The sequence below is a fragment of the Cyanistes caeruleus genome, chromosome 7, assembly GCF_971803275.1.
Source record: "Cyanistes caeruleus chromosome 7, bCyaCae1.hap1.1, whole genome shotgun sequence".
Lineage (NCBI taxonomy): Eukaryota > Metazoa > Chordata > Aves > Passeriformes > Paridae > Cyanistes > Cyanistes caeruleus.
The window spans coordinates 3,889,922-3,914,929 of NC_141707.1; the positions used below are offsets into that span (position 1 = coordinate 3,889,922).

Sequence of the window (25,008 nt, forward strand, 5' to 3'; positions counted from 1 at the left end):
TCCTAGCAGGAGAGCGCAATTGTGAACCTGTTGGCTGAGAAGGGGTGGTGAAGGGAGCAAACCCAGGATCAGTGGAACCAGATCGAACAGTGGAACAGCTGGGTTCCCAAGAAATCTGTCTAGTCTATCCACAGGGGTATAGCTGCTATGGTTTTTGGAGAAAAAATTGCTGTAGGTTTAAGTGATTCTGGAAGGCCTTGACTTAAAGGGGTCATCATTTCAGTTTTCACAGGTAACAACATTGGTGATTCATAACCAGCAATTAATTTTCTTTTGTGTATCATTTGCAAGCAGGCAGCTTTGTGAATATTTTCCAGTAGTTGGTCAAGGGTACTCACTATAGCAGTCAAGTCCCCCCTTTCCAAGGGATTAAGCCCTGCTGCCCAATAAGCTGCGTGCTGAGTTAGGGACCATGGGTTACATCTGTCTCCTGTTGTTAAGAAGATTTCGTGTCCCCAGTACCCACTGGCTTCCCGTTCTCTCTACCAAATTTGATCTTCTCCGGTGAGAGACACTCAGAACATGTATTCTGTCTCTGTCTCGTGTGGGAGATGCCCAAACTCCTTTTTTAACTTAGCCAATTCAGTAGCAGTGCATGGGGTTTCTTGAGTGGTTATATGTGGATCAAGATCTTCATCATTGATATAATTATATTGTTTTAATTAGAGGTTTCAAGCTAGGACTGTAGTGTTCCCCACAATTTTTATCCAAGTTAGCTCCTTTTGAGGGTAAATTTGATTAATGAGAGGGGTTTCCCTCTCTTCTGTTTCTTTTAGTGAGACAGCATTTTTTGAATTTTTTTATGGAGGGCTGCTCACAATGGACTGATCTTACTCCTTTCTTCACCCAATTGTTTTTGCAAAATTTTAACTAGGTTTTGGAGGGAGTCCATTATAGGTCTTTCCTCACTTCTTTGCTTAAAGTGAGTTTCTATAGCTGCTGTAAGACAAGCTCCCAAAACTGAGCAGAGTATAGTTTTATTTTTGCCCAGTTTAAATTTTGTTTCATGTTGTAAAAAAACATACTCTATCAATCACATTTTCCAAATTAAACCAGTTATTAAGCGTTTCTCTTCCCCTCCCAGAGAAGGTCTGGCACTGTGTTTTGCTAACAGAGTATAAAATGCAGCTTTAACTTCTGCACTGCCATTTTCAGTCATTTTTACAAAGAGAAAACCACTACAGGGAGGTATAAACTTAAATTATGCACAAATACACAGCTTTTTGCTTCCCTGAATGGGTGAAAAGACCAAATCTGCTTGGGAGGCACTCCCTCAGTTTAAAATTCTGGTTGTCTCTTTGCTACACCAAGCAGTCAAAATTCATACACACAACAACAACAAAAAACAACAGTCCCGCCCTTTTGCACTAAGAGATCTTTTGCAAAATTCTGCAGACAGAGCCCTCAAGTGAGCGTGGGGTGCTTTTCACCTCGGTGTGTGCAGTTTGCGGGAAATTCGAGTCGCCCCCCTTGCTTTCTAGACACCGCTCACTCTTTTGGGAGTGTCGGGCTGGGTGTGGCTGGGGCGAGAGGTCCTTCCCCTAATACAGACTGCACAACAAACCTGCAGCCCCTTCTGTCTGTCAGAAATCCTGTCCGTGACTCCAGTTTAAATGTCACAATTCACTAACACAAGTGGGAGTCATGAGAGGTTTGTTTGATCTCAGAGTGCAAAAAGGACACCAAGGGATTTCAGTTTAAATCACAAAAGCAATAATGTACCTTTATTTTAGTGCCAACAACAAGGGTTATGTGATAGAGGAGAGGGAGAGAGAGAGGGAGAGATAAAGAAAACAAAGAAAGACAGAAGAGGTTATAGCTACCAACAGACGAGACGGGGTCACTGGGTTCTTTTTCTGTGGGGAGATCTCACCAAAATTAACTTAGCCTTACTTAATTCTTCCCCAAAGTTACCTTGTTTCCAATATGCTAATAAGTAGCCCAAAGGAGAAGTACCTGGAACAGGAGCATTGCTGCCCAAAACCCCTTTAATCTTCTCCATAATACAACTGCAATACACCATAAATGCTGAACCTGTGACGCTTTCGCAGTCATCTGACTGACGGCGCCTAAACAATACCACCAGGAATTCCTTTAGCCCAACCAAGCGTAGCTTTGTCTGCATCTTATTGGCAGGCACCCAAACCAAACCAAACCAAACCAAACCAAACCAAAGTAAAAGCACCTTACCTCTTCTCCCGGAGACGTTGTGAGCAGCAGAGATGGTTGTGGCTGATGGGCTCCCCAAGAATCCCTCGGTGCCGGCTGGAGCAGGATCGGGTAGTGAGCTCGCTCAGCAGCACTCACAAGGTCCCACCTGGGTCGCCAAAATGTTAGAGTTCAGGAACACATAGTCACAGAATGATTATATGACGGTGCTTTATTAAGAGCTCTGGGTGTTAGGGGTACACATACCCAAATCTGACCTGACTTCGTTTTGAGTTGAACATGTTTTATACTCTATCGTTATACAACTTACATATTAATTATTAAACTTACATTGTTCCATTGTATGCATTGATTTTACCCAAGCATGGATTTCTTGTGATCCCCCCAAACCCCTAACATAGTTGCTCATGATTCGTTAAACAATAATTATATCTAATCCCATCTAACAATTATATCATTTATCATATACTGACTACACAGGTGCAATTTCACATGATCTTAGCAAGCACAAGGCCTAACATTTCCTAGGGCCTACTTTTAACACTTTACCCAGGGCTTGCCAAGCCTAACTTTCTTTCTAACTCCTGAATTTTCTATGATTTTGAAATCTTTCACTATCACCACATCCTCTGAAACCTGGATTCTCTCTTCCTTGTATTACTACCAAAAGATTTTGCTGCTGCTTTTTACTAGCTTCCTTTTCCCTGTTATTGTATACTTTCCAAGCCACTTCAAGTAATTTATTCAAATTCCTTAATTCCTCTCCTTCTAACCTCTGCAATTTTCTCCTAATATCATCCTGCGATTGCCCAACGAAAGTGAGAGCAAGCTGACCATTCACTTGTTCTGTTTCTAGTTGAAGATCTGTATACTTTCTCGCTGCCTCCTTAAGCCTTTCCAAGAATGCAGTAGGGGATTCTTTCTTTACCTGTCTTATAAAATTTAGACCAATTCATAGTCTTAAGCATAGCATTCTGAACTCCTATCTGGACCCACTCTTGATATCTCTTCAGCCTCCATATGTGTCCAAAATTGGGACCCCACCCTGGATCCTCGGTCAGAAAGTTCTCATCTAAAGTCCCTGTCTCAGAACCCAGTTCTGAGATCTTTTTTTGCTCTCTCCTTGGCTGCTCTAAGCACCATCTCTTTCTCAGCAGAGTCCATTAAATTATCCAATATTATTGTATATCATCCTAATCCAGATTCTGAGTTTTCGTAATCATTTTTACCACCTCTGTTACTTGATCAGGATTTTCTCTATAAGTTCCAGATGATTGTTTCCAGATTATCAAGTCTGCAGGGGAGAAAGGCACTTTTACAAACACCGGCCCCTCCACTCCTACTCCTTGTCTCAAGGGGGCAATCACAGTCCGCCTTTGCCCAAATCTTTTCCCGTTCTACCCAGAACTGGAGCAGGCTGTGACCGAGTCCGATGGGATACCGGTGTCTCTGATTTATTATCATCACCCCTGCTACTGCTGTCTTCTCCCCCGCAGCATTTTTCACATTTTCTTGTATCACGGTTAGATTTTGATCACTTCCCGGAGAAGAAGAATCAGGTGTAGGCGGGAGAGGAGGGTAAAGAGGGACAGGTGAGGTAGGATTCAGTGCAATAGGGTTAGGTGAAATGGGATTGGGTGAAGTGGGGGCAGACGAAATAGAATCAGGTTCTTTTGGTTCCGCTAAAGCCATTTGTAAATCAACATCCATATCGTTCCCCCAGTGCAAACTTTCTTTTAATGACAGGTACTCTAAACAACTCTTTCCTTTTACACAAACCTCACATTTATCACTCATACGTGCCTTAGCTGCCATCAATCCACACTCAGCCTGCCATTCCGGCTTGTCATGCAAATAAAAGAACAAATCAACATACAGAACTTCATCCCACTTTCCCTCTGGCTTACGGAACAACATCAACTGTAAAATGGTGTTATACTGCAAAGATCCATTTCTCGGCCTCTTTTCCCCACTGTTCAGGTCATATCCTGGCCACCATCTATTACAATAATCAGTCAACTTTGCGTAAATCTTGCCCAAAATTACCCTCTTTTCAATGTGCTAATAAGCACCCCAAAGGAGAAGTACGTGCTATAGGGGCATTGCCACCTCAAATCCCTTTAAGCTTCTCCATATTACAGTTACAATACACCACACACCACTGATGAGGAACCCTCAACGCTTTCGCACTTGTCTGACAGACGGCGCCCAGGCAATACCAGGAATTCTTCTAGCCCAACCATGCAAAGCTTTCACTGCATCTTATTGGCAAGCACCAGAGCAGACTGAAAAGCACCTTACCTCTCAGAGGGATGTCGTGAGTGGCGGAGACGGTTGCGGCCGGATGGGCTCCCTGAGAATCCCTCGGTGCCGGCTGGAGCGTGATAGGGTCATGAGCTCGCTCAGCAGCACTCACAGGGTCCCACTTGGGTCCAAATGCTAACCAAAATGTTAGCATTCATTATGATTACATGCAGGTGCTCTTTATTGAAGCGTGCGGGAACTAGGGGTCTCAGCAACCCAAATCTAGCTGCATCGTCTTTGTCCAAAGTGCACATATTTATACAATTTCAGCTGTAGCAGTAATCACTATAACAATCTTATCAATATTGCTTCATTAACATTGCTTCATTAACTTTATCAATATTGCTTCATAGAGTTAGCTCATCTTTGTACGAACATGTACGAATCTTATCTCTGAGTATCTTAGAGAGCCCAAGTACCAGTTCCCGTTACCATAAACATTTTAGCTTGCTAAACTATCCCTAATAGCAAGCATTCTTGTGGCCTACTTCTACATGATTTTCAGAAACATTTAACCCCCATAGTAACACCAGTACAACCTTTATATCCCTCCTTCTGTCTGTGATAGGTCCATTCTTGATCCTCTCCCTGACTGTCTTGTTTCTAGGGTTCTCATTGGTCCTTATCAAGGCGCATTCCAGACCAATCATTTCTCCTGGGCGTAGAGTGATTGGCTAACCCTTTCACCAATTGCTGTCCGAGGCATGGATGTCAAGCCTATGAAGTCATGTTCTGGAATGTTCCCTCGGTTTACTGAATCCTCCATGACATAAAACAGCACCCCATTTACTTTAAGTTAACCTTGATTCCATTAACGCATACCCACACCGATTACTAGACTTCACCCCCTTGCCCATAGGGCCACAAACCCACCAACAACAGATACCAACAACCAATTAGGAGCATGTATTAATTAAAAGTCAGCTTATAATTAAACATTAACTATTAACCAACTTGTTATAACCATTGATTTACCAATAACATTGTCACAGTATAGCTGGCCTGGCCTGGACAAAGTAAATCTGATCGTAACACAAATCCAATTCAGCTATCCTAATTCATGCCTGAACATGTCCCTGGATAAGTTACAGGGGACCCTCAGCTGGCTCCATTCAAGATGAGAATTAAGCATACCACAGGCCAGGAAGCTGGGCAGGGAGAGAGATCTCAGACAATGGCCGTATAGCATGGGAGATTTTAATTGGATATTTAAGTTATGAATAATAAATGAGGTTGTTTGTTTCATGAGCATCTGGAGCACGAGCTGTGGAGTTTTCATCTCCCTACCCATGACCAGCACCTTATGTTATGAAGAAAAACCATTTTCAAGCAATGTATGTGTTATGATGTAAAGTTAATAATGTTGTTGCTGTTTCTACCCCGATGTTAATTGTATTGAGTTCATCTCTTACCCGAGTGTTCCAATCCCTTCCGGTCAGGTCTCTGCTGCTGCTCCCTGACACAGCGTAGCACCAGCCTCAGTGTGCAAATGAGGTGAAAAGGGTTAGGAGTGCTGAGAGAGCCCCTAGATCAAGCAGACCAGATGAAAGACAGACAAAAGAGCCTCATAACCTGTAATAAATATAGTTATGAATAAAAATTCGTAAAGACCTAAATAAATATATCTGTAGTTATAATAACATGAGAGAATATAAAATATAGTGTGGCCAAAGATTCCTCCCTAGGTCCAGCCGCAAACATCCATGTTAGAGATAACAATTCTAGCCGGCACCGGGATAACGATCCTAGCCGGCGCCCATCAACCTAAAAGAATAAGCAGGACAGGGGCCATCAGGCTGGACAAAGAAAAAAGCCCAGCCGAGATATTCTTCGGCTCCAACACCGGAGCCAACCACTCCATCCTGATGGCCCAAACCAGGATGAAATCAAAGAACACCCAAGACCTTTTTACATATGAGGAGACTCTGCCCCACTGTCTGTTGATTCAGTTCGCCGGTTCCAGGAAATCCATTCAACCAACTATCAAGACGCTTTGTTGAACAGTGACTGCTCGGAGTTTTGGCCTCAGGGCACAAAACCCCTATAAAAACCCTGGACATTCTACCCTCCGTGTGGATTTGGGTAAATCTGTACCTCTGGGTATAGACCCCTGTCCACCCAGCGCTGCGCTGATCTATTTTATTGTGTTTTTTTTCTCCCGTTTGTGATTGAAATTGTTTTAAAATAAATCGCTGTCTATATTAATCATATTTTGCCGTTGCATTTATAACATAACCCAACTGGCAGAGAGACCAGGATGTTCCCAGCCTCGACTCAGAGTCCGCGCCATCATCAGGGAAGAGCTTGACTGGGATGACACCCCTACACAAACAAGTCACGAGAGATCTTCCACGGATTCCTGTGAGGACGGAAGCCCCAGGCCTGTCGAGGGGCAGGACTGAAACACCTCCTTTCTGGCGACCTCGTGGGAGCAGTGGCGGCGTGCCACTCCTGAGCCCCCACCCTGGAGCTGATATCTTAATAAAGGCACAAAAAGGACTCAGGTGTCCTGCCCATTCATTTCACCTTACACCCCACTGCAAGAGGAACAAGACTCAACACCCAGGCGATCAAGCTCATGGCCTAAGGCTGAGGGGTAGGGGGCTCCAGTCCCAAAGACAGGGATGGCACTTACCCAGCCCCACAACTCCTGGGCCCACATCTCCAAAAGGCCCAGACCAGGGTTACACACTTGATTACACAGGGTCCCTCCAAACTGAGGGAAATGCTGGCACCCGAGCAGCCAGGTGTCACGGACAAGGTAGCTGCCTGAGAGCCTCTGACACCCAATTCCTCAAAGCTTCCCACAGCCCCTCAGGGTCTCCCCCGGCATGGCCCGGCAGCAGCACCGCAGCCCCACAGGAGCTCCAGAGGAGCTGCATCAAGAGGCACCTGGGAGCCCTCAGCAACCCAGCCAGCACCACACGGGCACGAGGACACAGATGGCGCTTCCTGGCTGGGACAGGGCTTGTGCCTTCAGCAGAACTGCCAAAGGCCAAGGGCTTCTGGCCATTTTCCCTGCACCGCTGCACGCCTGGGCAGCTTGCCAAGCACAAGCACCCTTTCCCCCGTCTTCCCCCATGCCCTGCAGACCCTGGGCAGCGAAAGAAAGATCCTGGGAGACTGTCTATTATAACATATTATATATTTACATACTACCAAAAAAAACCCAAAATAAAAAGAAAGACAATCTTAAAGAAAAGAAAAGAAAAATCCCTGCTGGCTCTGGTGACCCCAGCAGACAGTGGCTCCAAGATCAACTCTCAACAGAACTCCAGCAGCAAAGCCAGGCACTGCTGCTGCACAGACGGGGACGTTTCTTCCATGCCTTGCAGAATTGATCTCGCAGCATCCGAAAGAAGGAGTAGGGAGCTCTCTGTACTGCCCGGAGTACAAATGCTACTTCAATTGCAAGGTTTCTGATGGCAGGGCTGCTATCATCCACCATATTCTCAAGGGCTGGAAGAAAGACAAACAGAGCCACGGGCAGCTCCCAGACCTGCCCGGGCCCACGAAGAGCCCCCTGCCAGGGCCATCCCAGCCGGCTCTTGCCATGGGCAGCAGGGAGCAGGGAGCAGCCCGAAGCTGCTGGCCACGAATGCCCCACGTGCCCCTGAAGTCTCGCTGTGCTCTGCCCACGCTGCCCCTCATCCGCACATTGAGCAGAGCCCTCCGCAGCCTGGCCAGGGATTGCAGCTCCCCCCGCCAGCCCCGCTGACAGCCCGCTGCCCTCACTCACCCTCACAGATGAATTGCAGCTCTTCCTTCTGCCCTCTCATGTGCTCCCCGGCCATCCCTGGGAACACAGAGCCTGTCAGGGCCCCGGCAGCACAGCTCCCTGCCAGCGGCGCTGCCAGCCCTGGGGCCACAAGCCCTCCCGCCCCGGCAGGGCTCAGCCCCAGCCCTTGCCGCATCCTGACTCAGCCCAAGGGCACGGCTGCCAGAGGCCGGCAGCAGCCCTGAGGGCAGCCGGGGCTCCAGGGTGCCGGGTCCGGGTGCCGCTGCCGGGACAGCAGCAGCCGGGGCCGGGTCCGAGCTGCGGCGGGGCGGGGAGGGAGCCCGGGCTCGTGGCTCACCCATGAACCTGATGGCCGCTGCTCGCAGGGACTCCTGTGGGCTGTCCAGATAGAGAAGGGCCCGGCGCAGGTGCTCGGCCGCTCGGCTCTCGTCCTGTGCCAGCTGCAGAGAGCGGCAGGAGGGAAGGGTTGGCGCGGGCTCTGCCCCTCGGCCGGGCGCTGCCTGCGGCCAGCCCCGGCCTCCCGTGCCCGCCCAGCCCTGAGGCACCGGGCAGCAGCCGCTGGCGCCGGGCCCTGGAGGGGGCAGAGGGCCGGCTGCTGCCCAGGGAGACGCGGTGCCGGCCCGCCCCGCAGCCCCAGTGGCTCGGGGCTCCATCGGCAGCCGGCTCGGGGCCACAGGAGCCTGGAGAAGAAGCCGTGTGGCCCCGGCTGCGGCACTGGGCAGAGATCCAGCTGCCAGCCCCATGCACCGAGCGCCGGGGACAGGGGGCTTCTCCAGGCTGAGGCTGGGCCTTCCAAGCCGTCCTTACCAGGCCCTCGCCGAACCTCCATGTCTGATCCACCTCCAGCATCTGTTCAATATCTCTCCTCCTCAGGAATCTGGCTGAAGAATGCAGAGTTTCCCGGGACGCCTGGAGAGCACCAGAGACCCGCAGATGGCCCCACAAGCCAGGGCACAGGAGGCGCATTCGTGTGCCAAGGCCTGCAGGAGGCTGCAGCCGGCAAGGTGCCAGGCCTGCAGGAGGCAGCCGAGCCCTCTCCCCGGGTGACAGCAGCAGCCCTGGAGTCCTCACCTCAGCCACCTGCTGGTTCTCGTCGTGGCAGTGGAAGAAGAGTGGCAGCAAGCTGTGGTGCACGTGTGACTTCAGGGCCTTTCTTCCCTCTTCCATGAATAAATCTATCATCTTTTGAAAGACAAACATGGATACCAGCTGCACCTGGCTATCATCCTGTATGAAAGGAAGGAAAAAGACTTCAGCTTTGGCTGCTTCTCACCCACTTTTGACTGGCCTGCAAATCCACAGGGCACAAAATGTCTGTGCAGCACCCAGTGCCTGTGGCTGGAGACACAGAACCTTACATTGTCAAAAAGTGCCAGGAGCACCTCAGCCAGCTGCTGGGCGATGGGGCTGGCTATCGGGGTGCTATTATACAGGAACAAATATTTGAGAAGAACTATGGTCATCCTGACCACGTCACTATCATTTTCCTGCAGGAGCTCCAGCAGGCTTTCAGTCAGGCTCCACATTTTCTTGGCCTGTGGGGAAGAGAAGTCTGTGAAACCCCACCCTGCTGCCACAGGGCCCAGAGGCCAAAGGCACTGGCTAAAGCTCATCTGCCCGAGGCTAAAGCACTCAGGCAGATGAGCTGGGAAAAGGAGAGCTGGGAGCAGCTGCCTCGGTGCCCGAAGCCCAGCCAATCCCAACAACTGCATTCCCCATCCCTACGCTGCCCGCATGGCTTCAGCCACTGCCCCCTTCTCACCATGGACGGATTCTTGGCAAGCACTAGGAGGCCTCTGAGTGCCAAGCAATGCCTCTCTCTGCACTCGCTCTGCAGATTCTGTGACATGATGTCCAGGATGCTGTCACAGTATTCACTCAAGTCCAGGTAGTCCAGGATCTGAAAGGCACAGGGCAGTGACAGGGGAGCTGGCCAGCAGGAAGCTGTAACCGCACAGAGCTGGGCCCAGGCAGCAGCACAGGGCATGGGCACCGTCCCAGACAGCTGCAGCTATGAGAAGGCAGAGAGGTGGAAGGCAGCTCGCCTTCAGGCTCACCTCTACAAGGAATGCCAGAGCAGCGAAATCCCACAATGACAACTCTTTGCTGAGCAGCCTGAGCAGGTAGAATGCTACTCCGGAACACAATTGTATGGATGAAGAGCACATTTCTCTGACAAGAGAAAAAAAGGAAGGAAAACTCTGAGCCAGCGGCTCTCCCAGGAATGACTCACAGACTGACAGAGGGCTGATCTTTCCCCACCAGCCTGCAAGGGGACGTGGGCCCTTGGGGAGGTGGCTGCTCCTGGACACCCTCCTCTCCCAGCCTTTTCCAGTCTCCTTAGCTGTCCCTCGGTGACGAGGCCCTCTGGCCCACGACAATGGGGACTATGTGGGGCAACCTCAGCACGGGGCACAAATGCCAGAGGCAATGGGGAGAAGGGGTCTCACCTGGCCAGCAGACCCACAGCATGATGGTGGGTGTCAGCGCAGAGCAACGTGTCCCAGCCACGCTTGCGTTCCATTTCCACCACTACATGCTTACACCGGAGAAGGCAGAGCAAGGACTTCAGGGTCTGCACTGCAAACCTGTGTGCACAGCAAAGCCCAGGTCACGCTGGGAGCACTGGCTCCTGCCCTGGGGATGTGGCAGGGACAGGAGGAGTGGGATGGAGCACCTGTTGGGGCTGATGGCAAGGTAGTGTTGCTCCTGGCATGCCTTCCAGAAGGTATCAACCTCCTGTGGCATCTCCAAAGTGCTGAAGAGCACTTGAAAGACCAGATGCACAAAGAGGCGAGGGAAATACACATTCAGTACACATGGGATGCAGGGCATCCGAAGGAACTTCCACATCACCACTGTCGCCTACAGAGGACAAAGAACCCAGAGACAGTGCTCAGTGCTGAGGTGTCCTGGTGGCAGGGCCTGAGTGTGGCAGTGAGCTCCAGGCCTGGTTTCAGCCCAGTGCCTGAGGTAGGGAGATGCAGTGGGGGAAGGAGGAAACGGAGCTGCTGAAGAGGCAGTCGGCCATGGGGTGAGCAAAGGCCAGTTCCAGAAACTCACAGCCAGGGCAAAGACACCCGTGTTGTCCCCATCGGAGGTGCATGTGCTGTGCTCTGGCCAGGTTCTCAGCACATCGAGGAGTTTCTGCACCACTGGCTCCATAGTCCTGCTCGAGCACATGATGGTCTTCCACATGGTCATTGCAGCTCTGTGGGGTGACAGCTCTGTCTCACAGGGGTCTCAGACAAATCCCCGTGGACTGGGCAGCAGTGGCGGGGGGAGCTGAGCTGGCTGCCAGCTCTGCCTCTGCCCGCTGCCCCTCGCTGGCAGCAGCACCCAGGCAACCCAGCCCTGCAGGGACAGGGCCCTGAGGGGGCATAGCATGGCAGCAGGCTTGGGGGCCAATGTAGGAGGGCTGGGAAAGGTCCCAGGTACACAGGACCCTGCAACTCTCTGTTGCTCAGACACCTGGGCAGGGCTGTGCAGGCTGATGGGCTGGGGAGCCCTGAGCCCTCTGGGCACGTGGGTCCCGTACCTGTCACACGTTGGGGCCACACGCAGGAGAGCAATGACCACGTCAGTGGGCTGTGCCTCGGTCAGATCCAGCAGGGTCCTGCCCAGCCTGGAGTCAGCAGACTCATTGGCCATGAGCCACTGGTGGATGTACCTCACCATGGCAGGCACCTGGAGAAGGCACAAGGGGAGACTCAGAAAGCTGCCAGAGGGAGTCAGGAATGTCCCCAGCATCTCCAGAGAAGTGCTTCCCTTGTCACCACGCTGCAATGGCCTCAAAGGCTTAGAGTGATCAGCAGGTGTGGCTTGGGAGGCCAAGCGAACCCTGGAGGGTCAAACCCTGGCCACAGGCTGCTTACTTGCTCTGGAATGGAAACACCCTCCTCCAAAATGAATTCCAGCATGGCAGCACTGGTGTCACTGGTGTAGACGTCACCATCTTCCATGGATCCAGTGCCCATGACGCTGGTCTCTTCCTGCCAAATGTGCTTGATGAATTTGCATGTTGCGTAGGAGAAGGAAGGGTGGGAAGAGAGGGATATTGAATGGAGTGTTCCAAGCATGTGCCAGCATGCCCAGGCCAGTTGGGGATGGCTGCAGGTACCTGTGCTGTTCTGTGGAAGAGGCCACAGGCAAGGCCCTGCTCTTGTGTCTGGTCCATGGCTGCATCTGGCAAAGAGTGAGAGCGGCCAGAGCTGAGGGGCTGCAGGAGCGGCTGGAGAGCGCGGCCCAGCCCTGTGATCCCCAGACAGGGACAGCCCAGGTATGGCCCAGGGGATGGAGCACGGCCACTGCTGGGGGGGCAGCCCCCGCTCCACTTGTATCCTGTCCCTGGGTGTGTCTCCACAGGATAGGGTGGGTGGGATGAGATAAGATGGATTGCAATGGGATGCAACGGGATGGGATAATCTGGGATGGGATGGGATGGGATGGGATGGGATGGGATGGGATGGGATGGGATGGGATGGGATGGGATGGGTTGGGATGGGATGGGATGGGATGGGATGGGATGGGATGGGATGGGGCGAGATGGGATAGGATGAAGCTGGCAGAAAGCACCAGTGCTGTGGCCCAACTCTGCCACTCACCTTCCTGCATTGGCTGGAACTGCTGCACCTCTTCCATCTCCAGTTCTGGGTCAGCTCCAGGGCCTTCCTCCTCTTCCTCCTCCTCCACCCAGGCCAGCTTGGGCACTCTCGGGGGTTGCTGCTCCAGATCTTCTCCAACACTCTCCCATCCTTTCCATCGGAACAGCACCAGGGGATGGCATGGCATGCAATGGGATGGGGCTAAGCTGGCAACAGGCACTAGCCCTAAGGCCGAGCTCTGCAACTCACCCTCCTCCAGCGGCTGGAACTCCTGCACCTCTTCCGTCTCTACTTCTGGGGCAGGTCCAGGGCCTTCTTCTTCCTCATCTTCCTCCTCCTCCACCCAGGCCAGCTTGGGCACTCTTGGGGGTCGCTGCTCCAGATCTTCTCCAACACTCTCCCATCCTTTCCATCGGAACAGCACCAGGGGATGGCATGGCATGCAATGGGATGGGGCTAAGCTGGCAACAGGCACTAGCCCTAAGGCCGAGCTCTGCAACTCACCCTCCTCCAGTGGCTGGAACTCCTGCACCTCTTCCGTCTCTACTTCTGGGGCAGGTCCAGGGCCTTCTTCTTCCTCATCTTCCTCCTCCTCCACCCAGGCCAGCTTGGGCACTCTCGGGGGTCGCTGCTCCAGATCTTCTCCAACACTCTCCCATCCTTTCCATCGGAACAGCACCAGGGGATGGGATGGCATGCAATGGGATGGGGCTAAGCTGGCAACAGGCACTAGCCCTAAGGCCGAGCTCTGCAACTCACCCTCCTCCAGCGGCTGGAACTCCTGCACCTCTTCCGTCTCTACTTCTGGGGCAGGTCCAGGGCCTTCTTCTTCCTCATCTTCCTCCTCCTCCACCCAGGCCAGCTTGGGCACTCTCGGGGGTCGCTGCTCCAGATCTTCTCCAACACTCTCCCATCCTTTCCATCGGAACAGCACCAGGGGATGGGATGGCATGCAATGGGATGGGGCTAAGCTGGCAACAGGCACTAGCCCTAAGGCCGAGCTCTGCAACTCACCCTCCTCCAGCGGCTGGAACTCCTGCACCTCTTCCATCTCTACTTCTGGGGCAGGTCCAGGGCCTTCTTCTTCCTCATCTTCCTCCTCCTCCACCCAGGCCAGCTTGGGCACTCTCGGGGGTCGCTGCTCCAGATCTTCTCCAACACTCTCCCATCCTTTCCATCGGAACAGCACCAGGGGATGGCATGGCATGCAATGGGATGGGGCTAAGCTGGCAACAGGCACTAGCCCTAAGGCCGAGCTCTGCAACTCACCCTCCTGTGGCACCTGGAACTCCTGCACCTCTTCGGTCTCTACTTCTGGGGCAGCTCCAGGGCCTTCTTCTTCCTTCTCCTCCTCCTCCAGCCAGGCCAGCTTGGGAACTCTTGGGGGTCGCTGCTCCATGGCAGTGTCTGGATTTATGGTACTTGCAAGAGAGATGCCTCAGAAAAGCTCTGAGGCAGCAAGTCCTACAGTTGTGCCTGGAAGGCACCTGCAAGACTCAAGTTCTGTCAAGACTGCAGGACAGCAAATCCTGCACTCGGGTCTTGAGGGCTCCTGCCACAAGGACAGGAGGCTCCTCGTCAAGGATTGTGCCCTGGTCTCAAGGGCAGTGACTGCAGAGATGGGCGATGCCTCGGAAAAGCTCCAGGTCACCAGTCCCACAGTCTGCCCTCGAGGGCACCTTAAGAAAAGAAGCCTCGGCAAGGCCACAGGTCACCAAGTCCTGTGGTCTGGCCTCGAGGTCACCTGCAAGAATGACGGCTCAGAGAAGCTCCGGGTGAGACACAAACGAGTGCGCTGTGCGGGGGCTCCTCACAGCACCGCTCTGGCGCGTCCTGTCCCGTCGCGTGCACCGAGCACTGTGGCATGGACCTGTCGCTGTGGCCAGCTCCTCTGTCACCACGTGTCACAAAGGGCCCTCTGACACCCTGTTCCTTTCCATCCCACGCTGACCATGTCACAAAGGGCCCTTGCAAACACTGCCATGTGCCCTGGTTCTCCCCCTGCCCCCCATCCCCCCCCAAAGTGGTCCCAGTTGGAAGAAATCCCTTGCCCCAAATGTCTAAGACAGCCCAATGGGATCTATAGGAACGCCTCAAACCAGCAGCAAACGCTGCCCTGCTCTGCAGGCTCAGGGCAGCAGAAGGAGCCCCCAGGGCTGCCGACGCAGCCGCAGCAGGAAGGGCACGGGGCCTTGCACAGAAGCTGGCACGGCCTCCTTGGGACACGGCCCGGCTGGTGGCCATCCTAAACCTGCCCAGGGTGTGACACAGACAAGGAACGTGTGGGCCAGGCCACGAACGCTGCTCTGAGCCCCGGGCCCTGGCCAGCACTGAAATCAGCAGGTGTGGCAGGTCCCTGCTGAGGCAGACCTGCCGCCCCCCCAAACGAGCCCTGGCAGTGCTGGTGCCCTTCTCCTGCCCCAGAGACCTGTGCCCCTGGGGGGCTTCTGTGCCAGAGGGCAGGCAAAGCCCACGTGCATTGGGGGTTGGGCTCCATCTTGCAGGGGCTTCCTGGATCAACTCTTGATATCTGTCAGATGATGTTGCCCCTTCCTGGAATAATTTTTTTTCCTTAGAAGGGATTGGCAGTAGCACCAGAACACCATCAGTTTCTGGGTTTCCCTGGACAATTCAATTGTACTGAGGTTCTCCCATGTTTCCTTCTGCTTTTCTTTCTTGCATCCTGGAAAAAAAAATGGATCTACACAGCCTCTGATATTCTACATTCCTCTTGCTGCGTGTCTGGCTGTGGCAGCTCATGTCCAAACACAACTGCATCCCTGCTGAGCACGGGAAATGATGGCTACAAACAGGGAGGTCCCCAGTGAACCTCAAGGCAGACCCATGGGGAAGTGCAGACTATTGGGATAACTCTGGGCAGAGAAGATGTTCTGTGTCTCTGATTATGGTGCTGCTGCCCAGAAACTGGGCAAGGAAACCATACTCCTTAATATAAGACCTATGGAGCAGGTATTTGTTTATTCGATTCCGAGATTTAGGGGTGTTGCTTTACCCATTCATCCATTCTTCACACCGTACTACCTTTTATACATTTTTTTAGTTAATGTGCACATGATACTTTCCTAACCTTCATATTGCAGCGTATTTTCCAATGACGTGGTTATGTAAAACCTTGTAGCACATGTGCGGCTTCTGCACGAGATGGTCCTCAGCCTCCTGGTGGTTGTTTTGGATGATGGCTCATAAGTCTTCCTCAGGCTTAAACTTTTCACCCCTCCTTCCAAGGCATGCTCTATAAGATTGTCTGCTCACACAGTCAGTGGTAAGTTTTTGCAGTTCACTTGTTCTGCTAAATTTGCTGATTTCTAAAAAGTGCTTCATTTACATACCCTGTTACAACACTACTACTTACTGCACAGCTCCAGCTTTTTGTGTAGCTCAAACATTATCTCATTGCCTTTGCAACAAGTCTGCCCTTTCTTTTATCCTTTGCAAATTCTTTTGCAGCTATAGTCTTGTTGTGGTCACAAAATATTTACCTGTTTTGATCCTGAATGTCATTTTAATTTGCTTCCATTTGTGATACGTGGTGACAGCTTGGCTACAATACCATATGAAACTCTGGCTCATCATGCAGGTTCCTAAGATTATTATTCCAATTCCTAAAATTCCTACAAACAGTTGTGTTAGCCAATTCATATAAGGTAGCCAAGATGTTAGAGCTCCCCACAAATGTTTACTCCAAGACGTATCATCTTTGGTTACTTCAGGGAGCACCTTTGCACGTTGCCAAACGGTATGGAAATCCATTGCTCCTTGCCCTGACTGATCTATCCAAGTGCAACAACTGGTATTAATTAGAATACAAACTCTTCCCATTTGGGATGTTATCATCTCTAACACCACGTGGTTTTGAAAGACTGCTTCTTCTAGTGAGTTTATTTCATTTTGTAGTCTTAGTAAGTGTTGTGCTTTTAAAGCATTAGCTAAAAAAAATCACTAGAGAACTTATTCATTTCTTGCTGTGAGATATGGATTAGAAGAAGAGCAAAACAGGCTTAAAACTTTAAAGGAATAAACAAAATTTATGAACAAAACTACAAGAATAAGGAACCAGAATAAAACTTCCAGAGCTCCTTTTTCCCCACTACTCAACCATTCTCTCGTTCACATGACAACACAGAGACAAAAAACTTTGATGGTTAAAACAGTCCCAACTTTGCTATAGTCTCTTCATCAGTCTTTGTAGAGAAAAAGAACTTCTCTTCTGCTAATCTATGGAGTTGTTCACAAGAAAACCATTTTCCTATGGTTTTCTATTGCTCTGATGCCAGCCACCTGGAAAACTCTGTCATCAGTTCTCTCCTCACATTTTTGACATCACGCTGAGGTGCGTTATAGGTCATGGCTCAAGGGGTGTCATTTTAAGGATGAGTTATTCAAAGGTAAAAGTTATCTTCATCTGTCTCTGTGAGTATCTCTGGAAACAGAAGTTTTCTCCTTGCTGCCTAAGGCCACAAATTTTCAACAACTCTCACTTCTCCGTTTTTGTTCCAGCATCACATAAGATCACAACTACATCACCATTTGCTTAAATTCACACTTTGAAATACTCTATTCCCCCCAAAATACTCTTTCATGAATTAAAGGAGTTTTTCAGAACACTATTGTCCATCTCTACAGTTTTAGCAAAAGAATATTTCAGCTTATTAAAGCATCTCTTTATTTCTCTCCCCATCTGAAGCTTAATTCCTTTCTTCACTGTCTTTGATAGTTTATGTTGTCTCTTTACCTGTTGATCACTCTCTCTTTTCCTCTCTCTCTCTGAAAAAAAAAAAAGGATTAATCTGCAAGTCTCAGCTGGGTAGCGAAAGAGTTAAAATCTTGCCCAGGCTTTGTAGATGGTTCTGTGATCTCTGCCAGAGCAGCCGCTGGACCTGTCTGTGATGGAAGATTTTTTTCATGGTTGCTCTGGAAAGTGTAGTCTCTGTCTCAGCCCACTGCAAGTCAATGGCTTTCTCTCTCCTTACTCGGCAGTCTCTGATGAAACTCAGCAATGGCAAAAACTGCAGCTGAGCCAGGGACCGGCCTGGCCCGGCCAGAGCCCGGGGTGAAGCCCTGCAGGCCCCATCTCCTGGCCGGGAGCTGCAGCAGGCCCAGCCCAGCCCCTGCCCGGGCCACATGGTCTGGGCAGGGGAACGGGAAGCCAGCTGGAGCTCTGGTACCTTTCACAGCCAGGAAACAAAGAAACAAAGAAATTCCCAGGCTTAGGTCTTACGGTGGTGTTCACAGGTTGATCTCACTTTTCAATGGTCAAAACTGCTGTCAGTTCTCAAAAATGGCCAGGAGAGAAACTCCCATCAGCCTCCAGCAGTTTTAACTTCTTTAGGTGTTTCTCTTTGTTTTCTTAAATGCCAATCTGTCACAGTAAGGCATCTGCTGTTGAGTTAGCAATCCTGTTTTGGCTGAGATGTTTGAAATTGCCTTTTCCAGTTGTGCAATTCTTAAAATTGGGAGCCCTAACAAAACTGTGAATCCTAGTGCTGCATCACACCAGTGGGCTATTGGATGTTCTCTTAGTGAGTCTGTTCTTCCATAGTCCTTGAATAATAACTGTCATTTCATTAGTTTGATTTATAACCTGCAAATGAGGGATAAGGCATCCCATGGGTACATTGGCCAGTGCAGTCACCTGGTAATTGCTTTAATGCTACTCCATTCCCACAAAACCACCAAGATGCATCAGTAAGATCACAGCTGGTATCAATTCTCACAGACTCGTTTCTGGTTTGTCTATCAAAAAGACAGGTTTTCCACCTTGGCTGAGTGACATGGACCCACCCAGCTGTGTTACCGGAAAAGTTGCCGAGATCTGTCCCAGACTTGTTCAGCCCTGTGTATGTGACTGACTCCTTGATAGGTAGTAATTGGAAAAGGGGCTTTCCCAGGGAAGATCCTGCCTGCCTACATTGAGCACTAGTATTGTGTAAGCTGTAGGGGTTCAAATCTGACCAATTGCTTGATGGTACCCCTGTTAAGGGAAGGTTCCATTGGTGCACCTCTCTGCAGAGACAGAAATCCCTGAGTCCTGTGTAATTAGCTGTGGCCCCTTTCAGTGTTACATAGGTGTCAACATTGAAGGCAGTGACAGTATAATCAATGAAAAAGACAGTGAAATACAATATTAATTTAATGGTTTATGAATGAATCTCCATTTTAGTCTATAATCCCCAACAGGTTTGGTCATCCAGGGTTTACTTGGTGATTTCTTCACTGGGGTGTAGTGAATCAAGGCAGTCTTTCCTTTACTCAAACGGATGTAAAGGCAGTCAGGAGCACTTGGAACAGTCCCTCCCACTTTTCCTGCAGAAGATCACCTGTAAAATTCTTACCATACACTCAGTCACCAGGATCAATTACATGCAATTTATGATCTGTCTGCTTAGATTGAATCTCAAACACAGTATTAAACTTCTGGAGCAATTGTTTATTTATAGCCATTAAATAGTCATAGATATATTGATTACCAACTTGCATCAAATTTTCATCACAAGGAACATGTCATCCATAAGGTCTGCCATAAAGCATTTCAAATGGGCTAACTTCTTCCTTAGATCTAGGTTTTATTCTGAGTCTGATAAGGGCAATAGGTAAAGCTTGATACCAATATAAATTCATTTCTTGACCAATTTTAGCTGCCTGTTGTTTGATCATATGATTCAGCTTTTCTACTTGACCACGAGCTTGTGGTCTATAGGGCGTGTAAAGCTGCCATTGGATTCCTAATGCTTTGCTGAGAGCTCGCACCATTTGTGCACAGAAATGTGATTCTCCATCAGAGGATATTTCTCTAGGTGCACCAAACCTAGGTATGATCTCATTCAACAATGCTTTTGTCATTTCTCTAGCTTTATTTGTCCTACAAAGGAATGCTTCTGACCACACAGAAAAAGTATCAGTAAGTACCAGGAAATATCAAAATCACCCCCTGCTTTCTTGGGAGTTCAGAAAAGTCTATCTGTTACAAGTGTCCAGGAAATGCTCCTCCTAAAAACTCCTTTTTCTAGCCTAACTGTTGGATTTGGATTATTCTTCAAACAAGTCACACATTGTGATGTTACTTCTTCAACACTTTCCTGCAAGCTTAGGCCTGCAATTTCTTCCCTTAGGTATTGGTGTAAGGGCTCTGCTCCCCAGTGAGATTTCTCTCCCCACGTTCAGACTTCACAATGTCTCATAAACTTTTCTGGTGGTAGTAGTTGACCTGTTTCTAATTTTCCCCAACCATTTTCTAGAAGTTTTCCTTTATTTTCATTAATCCATTTATAATCAGAAGGTTGGTATTTTACAGGCTGCTTAGTTGATACTGCAGTAGGTATTAGAGCTGCCACAAGTGGTTCATTTCTTTTGGCAGTGATTCCAGCTTCAGAATCTGCAAATTTTTTGTTGCCTGCTTCCGGGAGGCTGTTACCTTTAGAGTGCCCTCAGCAATGTATAATTTCCACTTGCAATGGGAGTTCCACCGCCTCGGGGAGCCTGAGGATTTCAGCTGCATGTTTGACAATCTCCTTTGGTGAATGTAGTCAGGAGTCCCCTTTCCCTCCTTATGGCTCCGTGGACATAAACAATTCCATAAGCATATTTGGAATCAGAGCAAATAATATTTTTCTTTTCCGTTGCCATTTCTAATGCTCAAGTGAGGGTGTCCTGGTTTAGGGTAAATTTGGGAAGAAACCTCCAAATGCGGTCCCTCTTGCAAGCAAATGCAAGCGGCCCTTCCCCCAATTGGTTTGGGAAAAGATTTCTTTGGAGAAAAATGGACAAAATGTTTATTTAGCAGCCAAGTATTCACAAGTATAAAAAACGAATAATATTAAACAATAAAACTTTTCACAGTTCTGAAGAGATGGTAAATTCAGAAAGTCCTTTTTGTGGAGTGTAACTCGGCTCACTCAGTCTCTTATCAGTCCCTCTAGTGCTGGAGTGCAGAGTCCCAGGCCCTGGTGGGCCACAGGCATGAGCTCCTGGTATTTCTCTGCGTTTTCAGTTCAGAGCAGGTTTAAACCATTCCAAGGAAAAGAAAAGCCACAGTCCAAGGGACTTCTCTGCCTCAGCTAGCTAAAAAAACTAACTAAAAGCAAAGGAGACCTGTCTCACTGTCCATTCATAATGCAGACAACACAGTCCAGGAGCAGGATGCAGGGGAGTGAGGGCAATTTCTGAAAACAAACTGCGTGCTTCCTTTTTTCCTCTCTTTGCTCTCAGAACCAGTCTTAAACATGCGGAAATTAATATCCAGCGTCAACAGTACAGACGACTGGGGGTACAAGCATCATAAAGTCACCCCAGGACAGAGGGCTATTAGCTCAGCCTTTTGTGCTGAGGCTCCTGCTGGTCACGGGTTTGACTCGATTACCTCCAAGACTGTAGTCACAGTGTAGCCCACCCTTTGCACTCCCTGTCTCACAAAACTGCTGCCAACAGTGAACCACTTCATGGCACCTGGGAGCAGCTCCTCCTTTAGATCTGGGCAGCTGGAATACACAGCTCTGATGGTCTCTAGGCAGTCACGTACTACAGGTTCAGCTTCAGACCTTCCTTGCAGTAAAGAGGCAGGGTTAATAATATTGGTCACTTGAATTTCAGTATCATCAGATTCGGCCAGGACTGCTTGGTAGTTTTGGAACCTCGAGGAAGACAACCAATGGTTCCCTTTCTGTTCTAATACAGGTGGCACTGTGTGTGACACTAAGACAATCGTCTTTTGTCCTAGTGTAAACTTCTTTGCTTCTTCAATGTTTGTGATCACTGCTGCTGCTGCCCTAAGGCAGGCAGGCCAGCCTTTGGCCACAGTATCAAGCTTAGAAAAATAGGCTACTGCCCTTTTGTAAAGACGCAGGTGTTGTGCCAGAACTACTAAAGCTATTCCCTGTCTCTCATGGGGGAATAACCAAAATTACTTCCTTCACACAGCCCCAAAGCAGGGACCCTCATGAGTTCAATGCTTCCATTTTTCAAAGGCCCTGTTTGCTTTGGGGTTCCATATCACGGCATTTTCAGAGATTTTCACCAATTCATATAAAGGTTTCTCAATCAATCCATAGCTGTACACCCACAGTTGGCACCAACCTGTCATTCCAAGGAAGAGTTCTCTTAAGGTTTGTGGTTGATGTGTCTGGCAAATTGCTTTCTTCTGGGCAGTTCCCAAGGACCGTTGTTCTTCGGGGGCCTCATATTCGAGTTAGGTCACTTGTTGCTGTTCCAGCTGGGCTTTCTGTTGAGATACTCAATAACTATTCAATCCAAGAACATTCAAACTGCCCATTCAAAACATTCTTTAGTACTTGCAGTGGCAATCAACAAATCATCTGCATACTGTGGGAGTGTTCCTTCCCCAGGCAGAGATTGCTATTGCTCTAATTCTTTAGCCAATTGATTCCTGTTAAAAATGACTCAGACCATAAGCAGGAATGAGTAAATAAAATCTAGTTAGATCCTGTTCAAGTTACAAAGCAAAGTGGGGACAGGGCTGGGAGCATTGTGAGACTCTTCCTGCTCACCAGAGGCTCAGCCCACAGAATGGTGTCTCTACCTTTCATACACTCAAGGTTGCACCAGCTACATTAATATTCATAAGCAGTCCCTATATTTCCTCCCAGCACCTCCGGCAGTCAGTGGCTTTGCCCATATATGTATACTTGGCTCCTCCTAGGGTCCGTGGCCTCATCCCTAGAGGTAGATTTGGCTCCTCCCAAGGTCTGTCAGTCAGTCCTCTGTGCCTTTTGTCGGTGAAGCCCTTCTTGCATCTTGACTGGTGGTGAGCTGTTGGCCTGCCAAGCCTCCCAGCACCCAGTGTCCCCCACTCCCTGCCACCTCTTGCCAGGGACAAGAGTACGCCCACCCTGACGTGTTTTGACAGCCCTGCCGGCCAGAGCTGCCAGGCAGTAACCACAGAAAGGAAGGGATGGATTGAGGGGACAACGGAAAAGGGTTCAAAACCAAACTGGAAGAACAAGAGTACCTGTCAAAAGACCTATAAATCTTAACAGAATTTCTTCCCAACATACTTAATAACTCCTCCTCATTTGTGTGGGTCAATCACTATACCTTATTCATTGCAATTCCCAAAAACTTTGGACCCTTGAGGTAATACCCTCAATGTGTCCAGGTAATGTTGGTTTTTCCTGCCTGTGCTATGATTCTCCCATGCGAAAGCAAATGTATTTTGACTTTCTTCTGCAGATGGAAGACAGAAGAAAGCATCTTGAAGATCTATCACTGAAAACCCCTTCCAGCCCTTGAAGACATGATGGATGACATCAGCCTGGCAGTCGAAAGCCTGGGAATTCAGACATTGTGCTGCTGAGGGCAGGAGACCCCACTCCGATCTCCACATTCCAGAGGCTGCGAGATCAGCTCCGCAGGGCGTGGAGACCATGACCTTGTCTGTTGGGCCTCGGCTGGCTGCGCTGCTGGAGCTCTGCAGAGCTGATCTGGCAGGCTCTGTCTGCTGGGGCCACATGAGCAAGCGAAGATTTCCCTTTTCTTCAAGATTGTTTGTTTCTTTTTGTTTTTCTTTAGTATATAAATATAGGATATATTATAGTAGACTCCCAGGAGCTTTCTTTTGCTGCCCATGGTGCACAGGGCATAGGGGAAGAGGGTGAAAATGGTGCTTGTGCTCAACAAGCTGCCCAGGTGTGCAGTGGTGCAGGGAAAATGGCCAGAAGCCCTTGGCCTTTGGCGGTTTTGCTGAAGACACAAGCCCTGTCCCAGCCAGGAAGCGCCATCTGTGTCCTCATGCCATGTGGTGCTGGCTGGGTTGCTGAGGGCTCCCAGGTGCCTCTTGATGCAGCTCCTCTGGAGCTCCTGTGGGGCTGCGGCGCTGCTGCCAGGCCACACCAGAGGAGACCCTGAGGGGATGGGGTGGTTGGAAGCCATGAATGGATGAGGGACTGTGGTGGCCATGACAGGACAAGGCTGTGGGACGGCACGAGGGGGATGTGTGGAGGCTGGAGGCTCCAAGGGGACAGGAAGCTCTTGAGGAGCTGGGGCAATAGGAAGCCCTGAGGAACTGGGTGTCAGAGGGATAAGCAGCCCCCGGACAGCCGCCTTGTTCCTGACACCCAGCAAGTCTGACGCTTCCCCAAAGTGTCTCCCAGACCTGCAGCAGAAGCCATCAAGGCTGGGCCTCACCAGGGTGACGGGGACACCCCGAGGTGCACAGGCTGGGCTGGCTGGGGACAGGGAGGGCAAGTCCCTCCTGCTGGAGTATGGCACAAGGTAGTGGGGAGTCAGATAACCTGGTATTTTACTCCCAAAATGTTCTTCCTTTCTCCTAAAATTTATCTCAGATTTTGTCACAAAATTATCTCAATGTGCTCTCTAGCTATTACCTGACTTTTCCTCAAATATAATTTTGTCTCTTCGAGGTCACCTCTAATTATCTGCCAAATGTCCACTAAATGTACTCCAGAGATTGCTTCCAATTTCATAATTCTCTCAGCCCAGTGATTACCTCAACTTTAACCCCCAAATGTTCATTCTGTGCCCTACAGGTGACACCAGATAATGCCAGCATTCCTCTGCTATGAAGTTCTCTCCCTCTGAGCCACTCCAGGTTTACCCCTCACAAACTGAAACGCTCCTTAGTCCTGAGACAATCCTGCCCCATTCTCCTCTACGGGTAGCAGCGCTGGGCTGCCCCAGGGCACCTCCCACACCGCTTATGGAAGGCCGCCCAGTGCGTGGCCCGGAGGGGCGGACACAGCGGGCTCGAGTTCCCGCTCCGCGGCTGAGGGGAGCGGCGGGCCGGGGCCGCCCGCGCCTGGGCGGGAAACGCCCCCTGCGGCCGGGAGCGGCGGCGGCGGCGGCGGCGGCTGCGCAATGGGGATACGCCCGCCCCTCCCGGGTCCCTCAGGGAGCGCCCACGTCCCCTCAGCGGCCCTCAGGTACCTTCAGCGACCAGCATGTGTGCGCAGCCAAACCCGGCATGCCCAACTCCCCCTCAAATGTGGCCCACGTTCCCTCGGTGACCCCGACATTCCCTGAGGGATTCAACAGACACCCGCCTCTGCTCAGTGACCCCCCATGTCAACCTCAGTGGAATCCTGAGCACCTGCCCCCCTCAGTGACCCTCATGGCCCCAGAGTGGCATGCAGGGCACCTTCATGACACCTCAGCAACACACATGGCATCCATCTTCCCTCAGTGACTCATGAGGCACTTATG

The 25,008-nt window shown here is 50.2% G+C and overlaps 1 protein-coding gene and 1 pseudogene across 18 annotated transcripts; both read right to left on the reverse strand.

Moving 5' to 3' along the window:
• Nucleotides 1-52: 52 nt before the first annotated feature.
• On the reverse strand, nucleotides 53-2,125 carry LOC147652099 (uncharacterized; annotated as a pseudogene).
• Nucleotides 2,126-7,601: 5,476 nt separating this feature from the next.
• On the reverse strand, nucleotides 7,602-17,348 carry LOC147652100 (maestro heat-like repeat-containing protein family member 7). 18 transcript variants are annotated; one of them, XM_086898896.1, is made up of 20 exons: nucleotides 14,086-15,518; nucleotides 13,831-13,986; nucleotides 13,576-13,731; nucleotides 13,321-13,476; nucleotides 13,066-13,221; nucleotides 12,817-12,966; nucleotides 12,333-12,397; nucleotides 12,088-12,204; nucleotides 11,751-11,899; nucleotides 11,276-11,423; nucleotides 10,890-11,077; nucleotides 10,663-10,800; nucleotides 10,270-10,384; nucleotides 9,975-10,112; nucleotides 9,571-9,747; nucleotides 9,284-9,439; nucleotides 9,020-9,121; nucleotides 8,558-8,652; nucleotides 8,213-8,269; nucleotides 7,602-7,932 (listed from the first exon to the last, which is right to left on the reverse strand). In XM_086898896.1, the coding sequence occupies exons 1-19, from the start codon at nucleotides 14,213-14,215 to the stop codon at nucleotides 8,215-8,217; spliced, it is 2,547 nt and encodes an 848-aa protein (XP_086755022.1). In that variant the 5' UTR covers nucleotides 14,216-15,518; the 3' UTR covers nucleotides 7,602-7,932; nucleotides 8,213-8,214. The 18 variants fall into 18 exon arrangements, with proteins under 18 accessions (XP_086755022.1, XP_086755018.1, XP_086755021.1 ...); XM_086898892.1 differs by having other exon boundaries at nucleotides 8,550-8,652; XM_086898895.1 differs by having other exon boundaries at nucleotides 12,088-12,216.
• Between the last annotated feature and the right edge of the window lie 7,660 nt (nucleotides 17,349-25,008).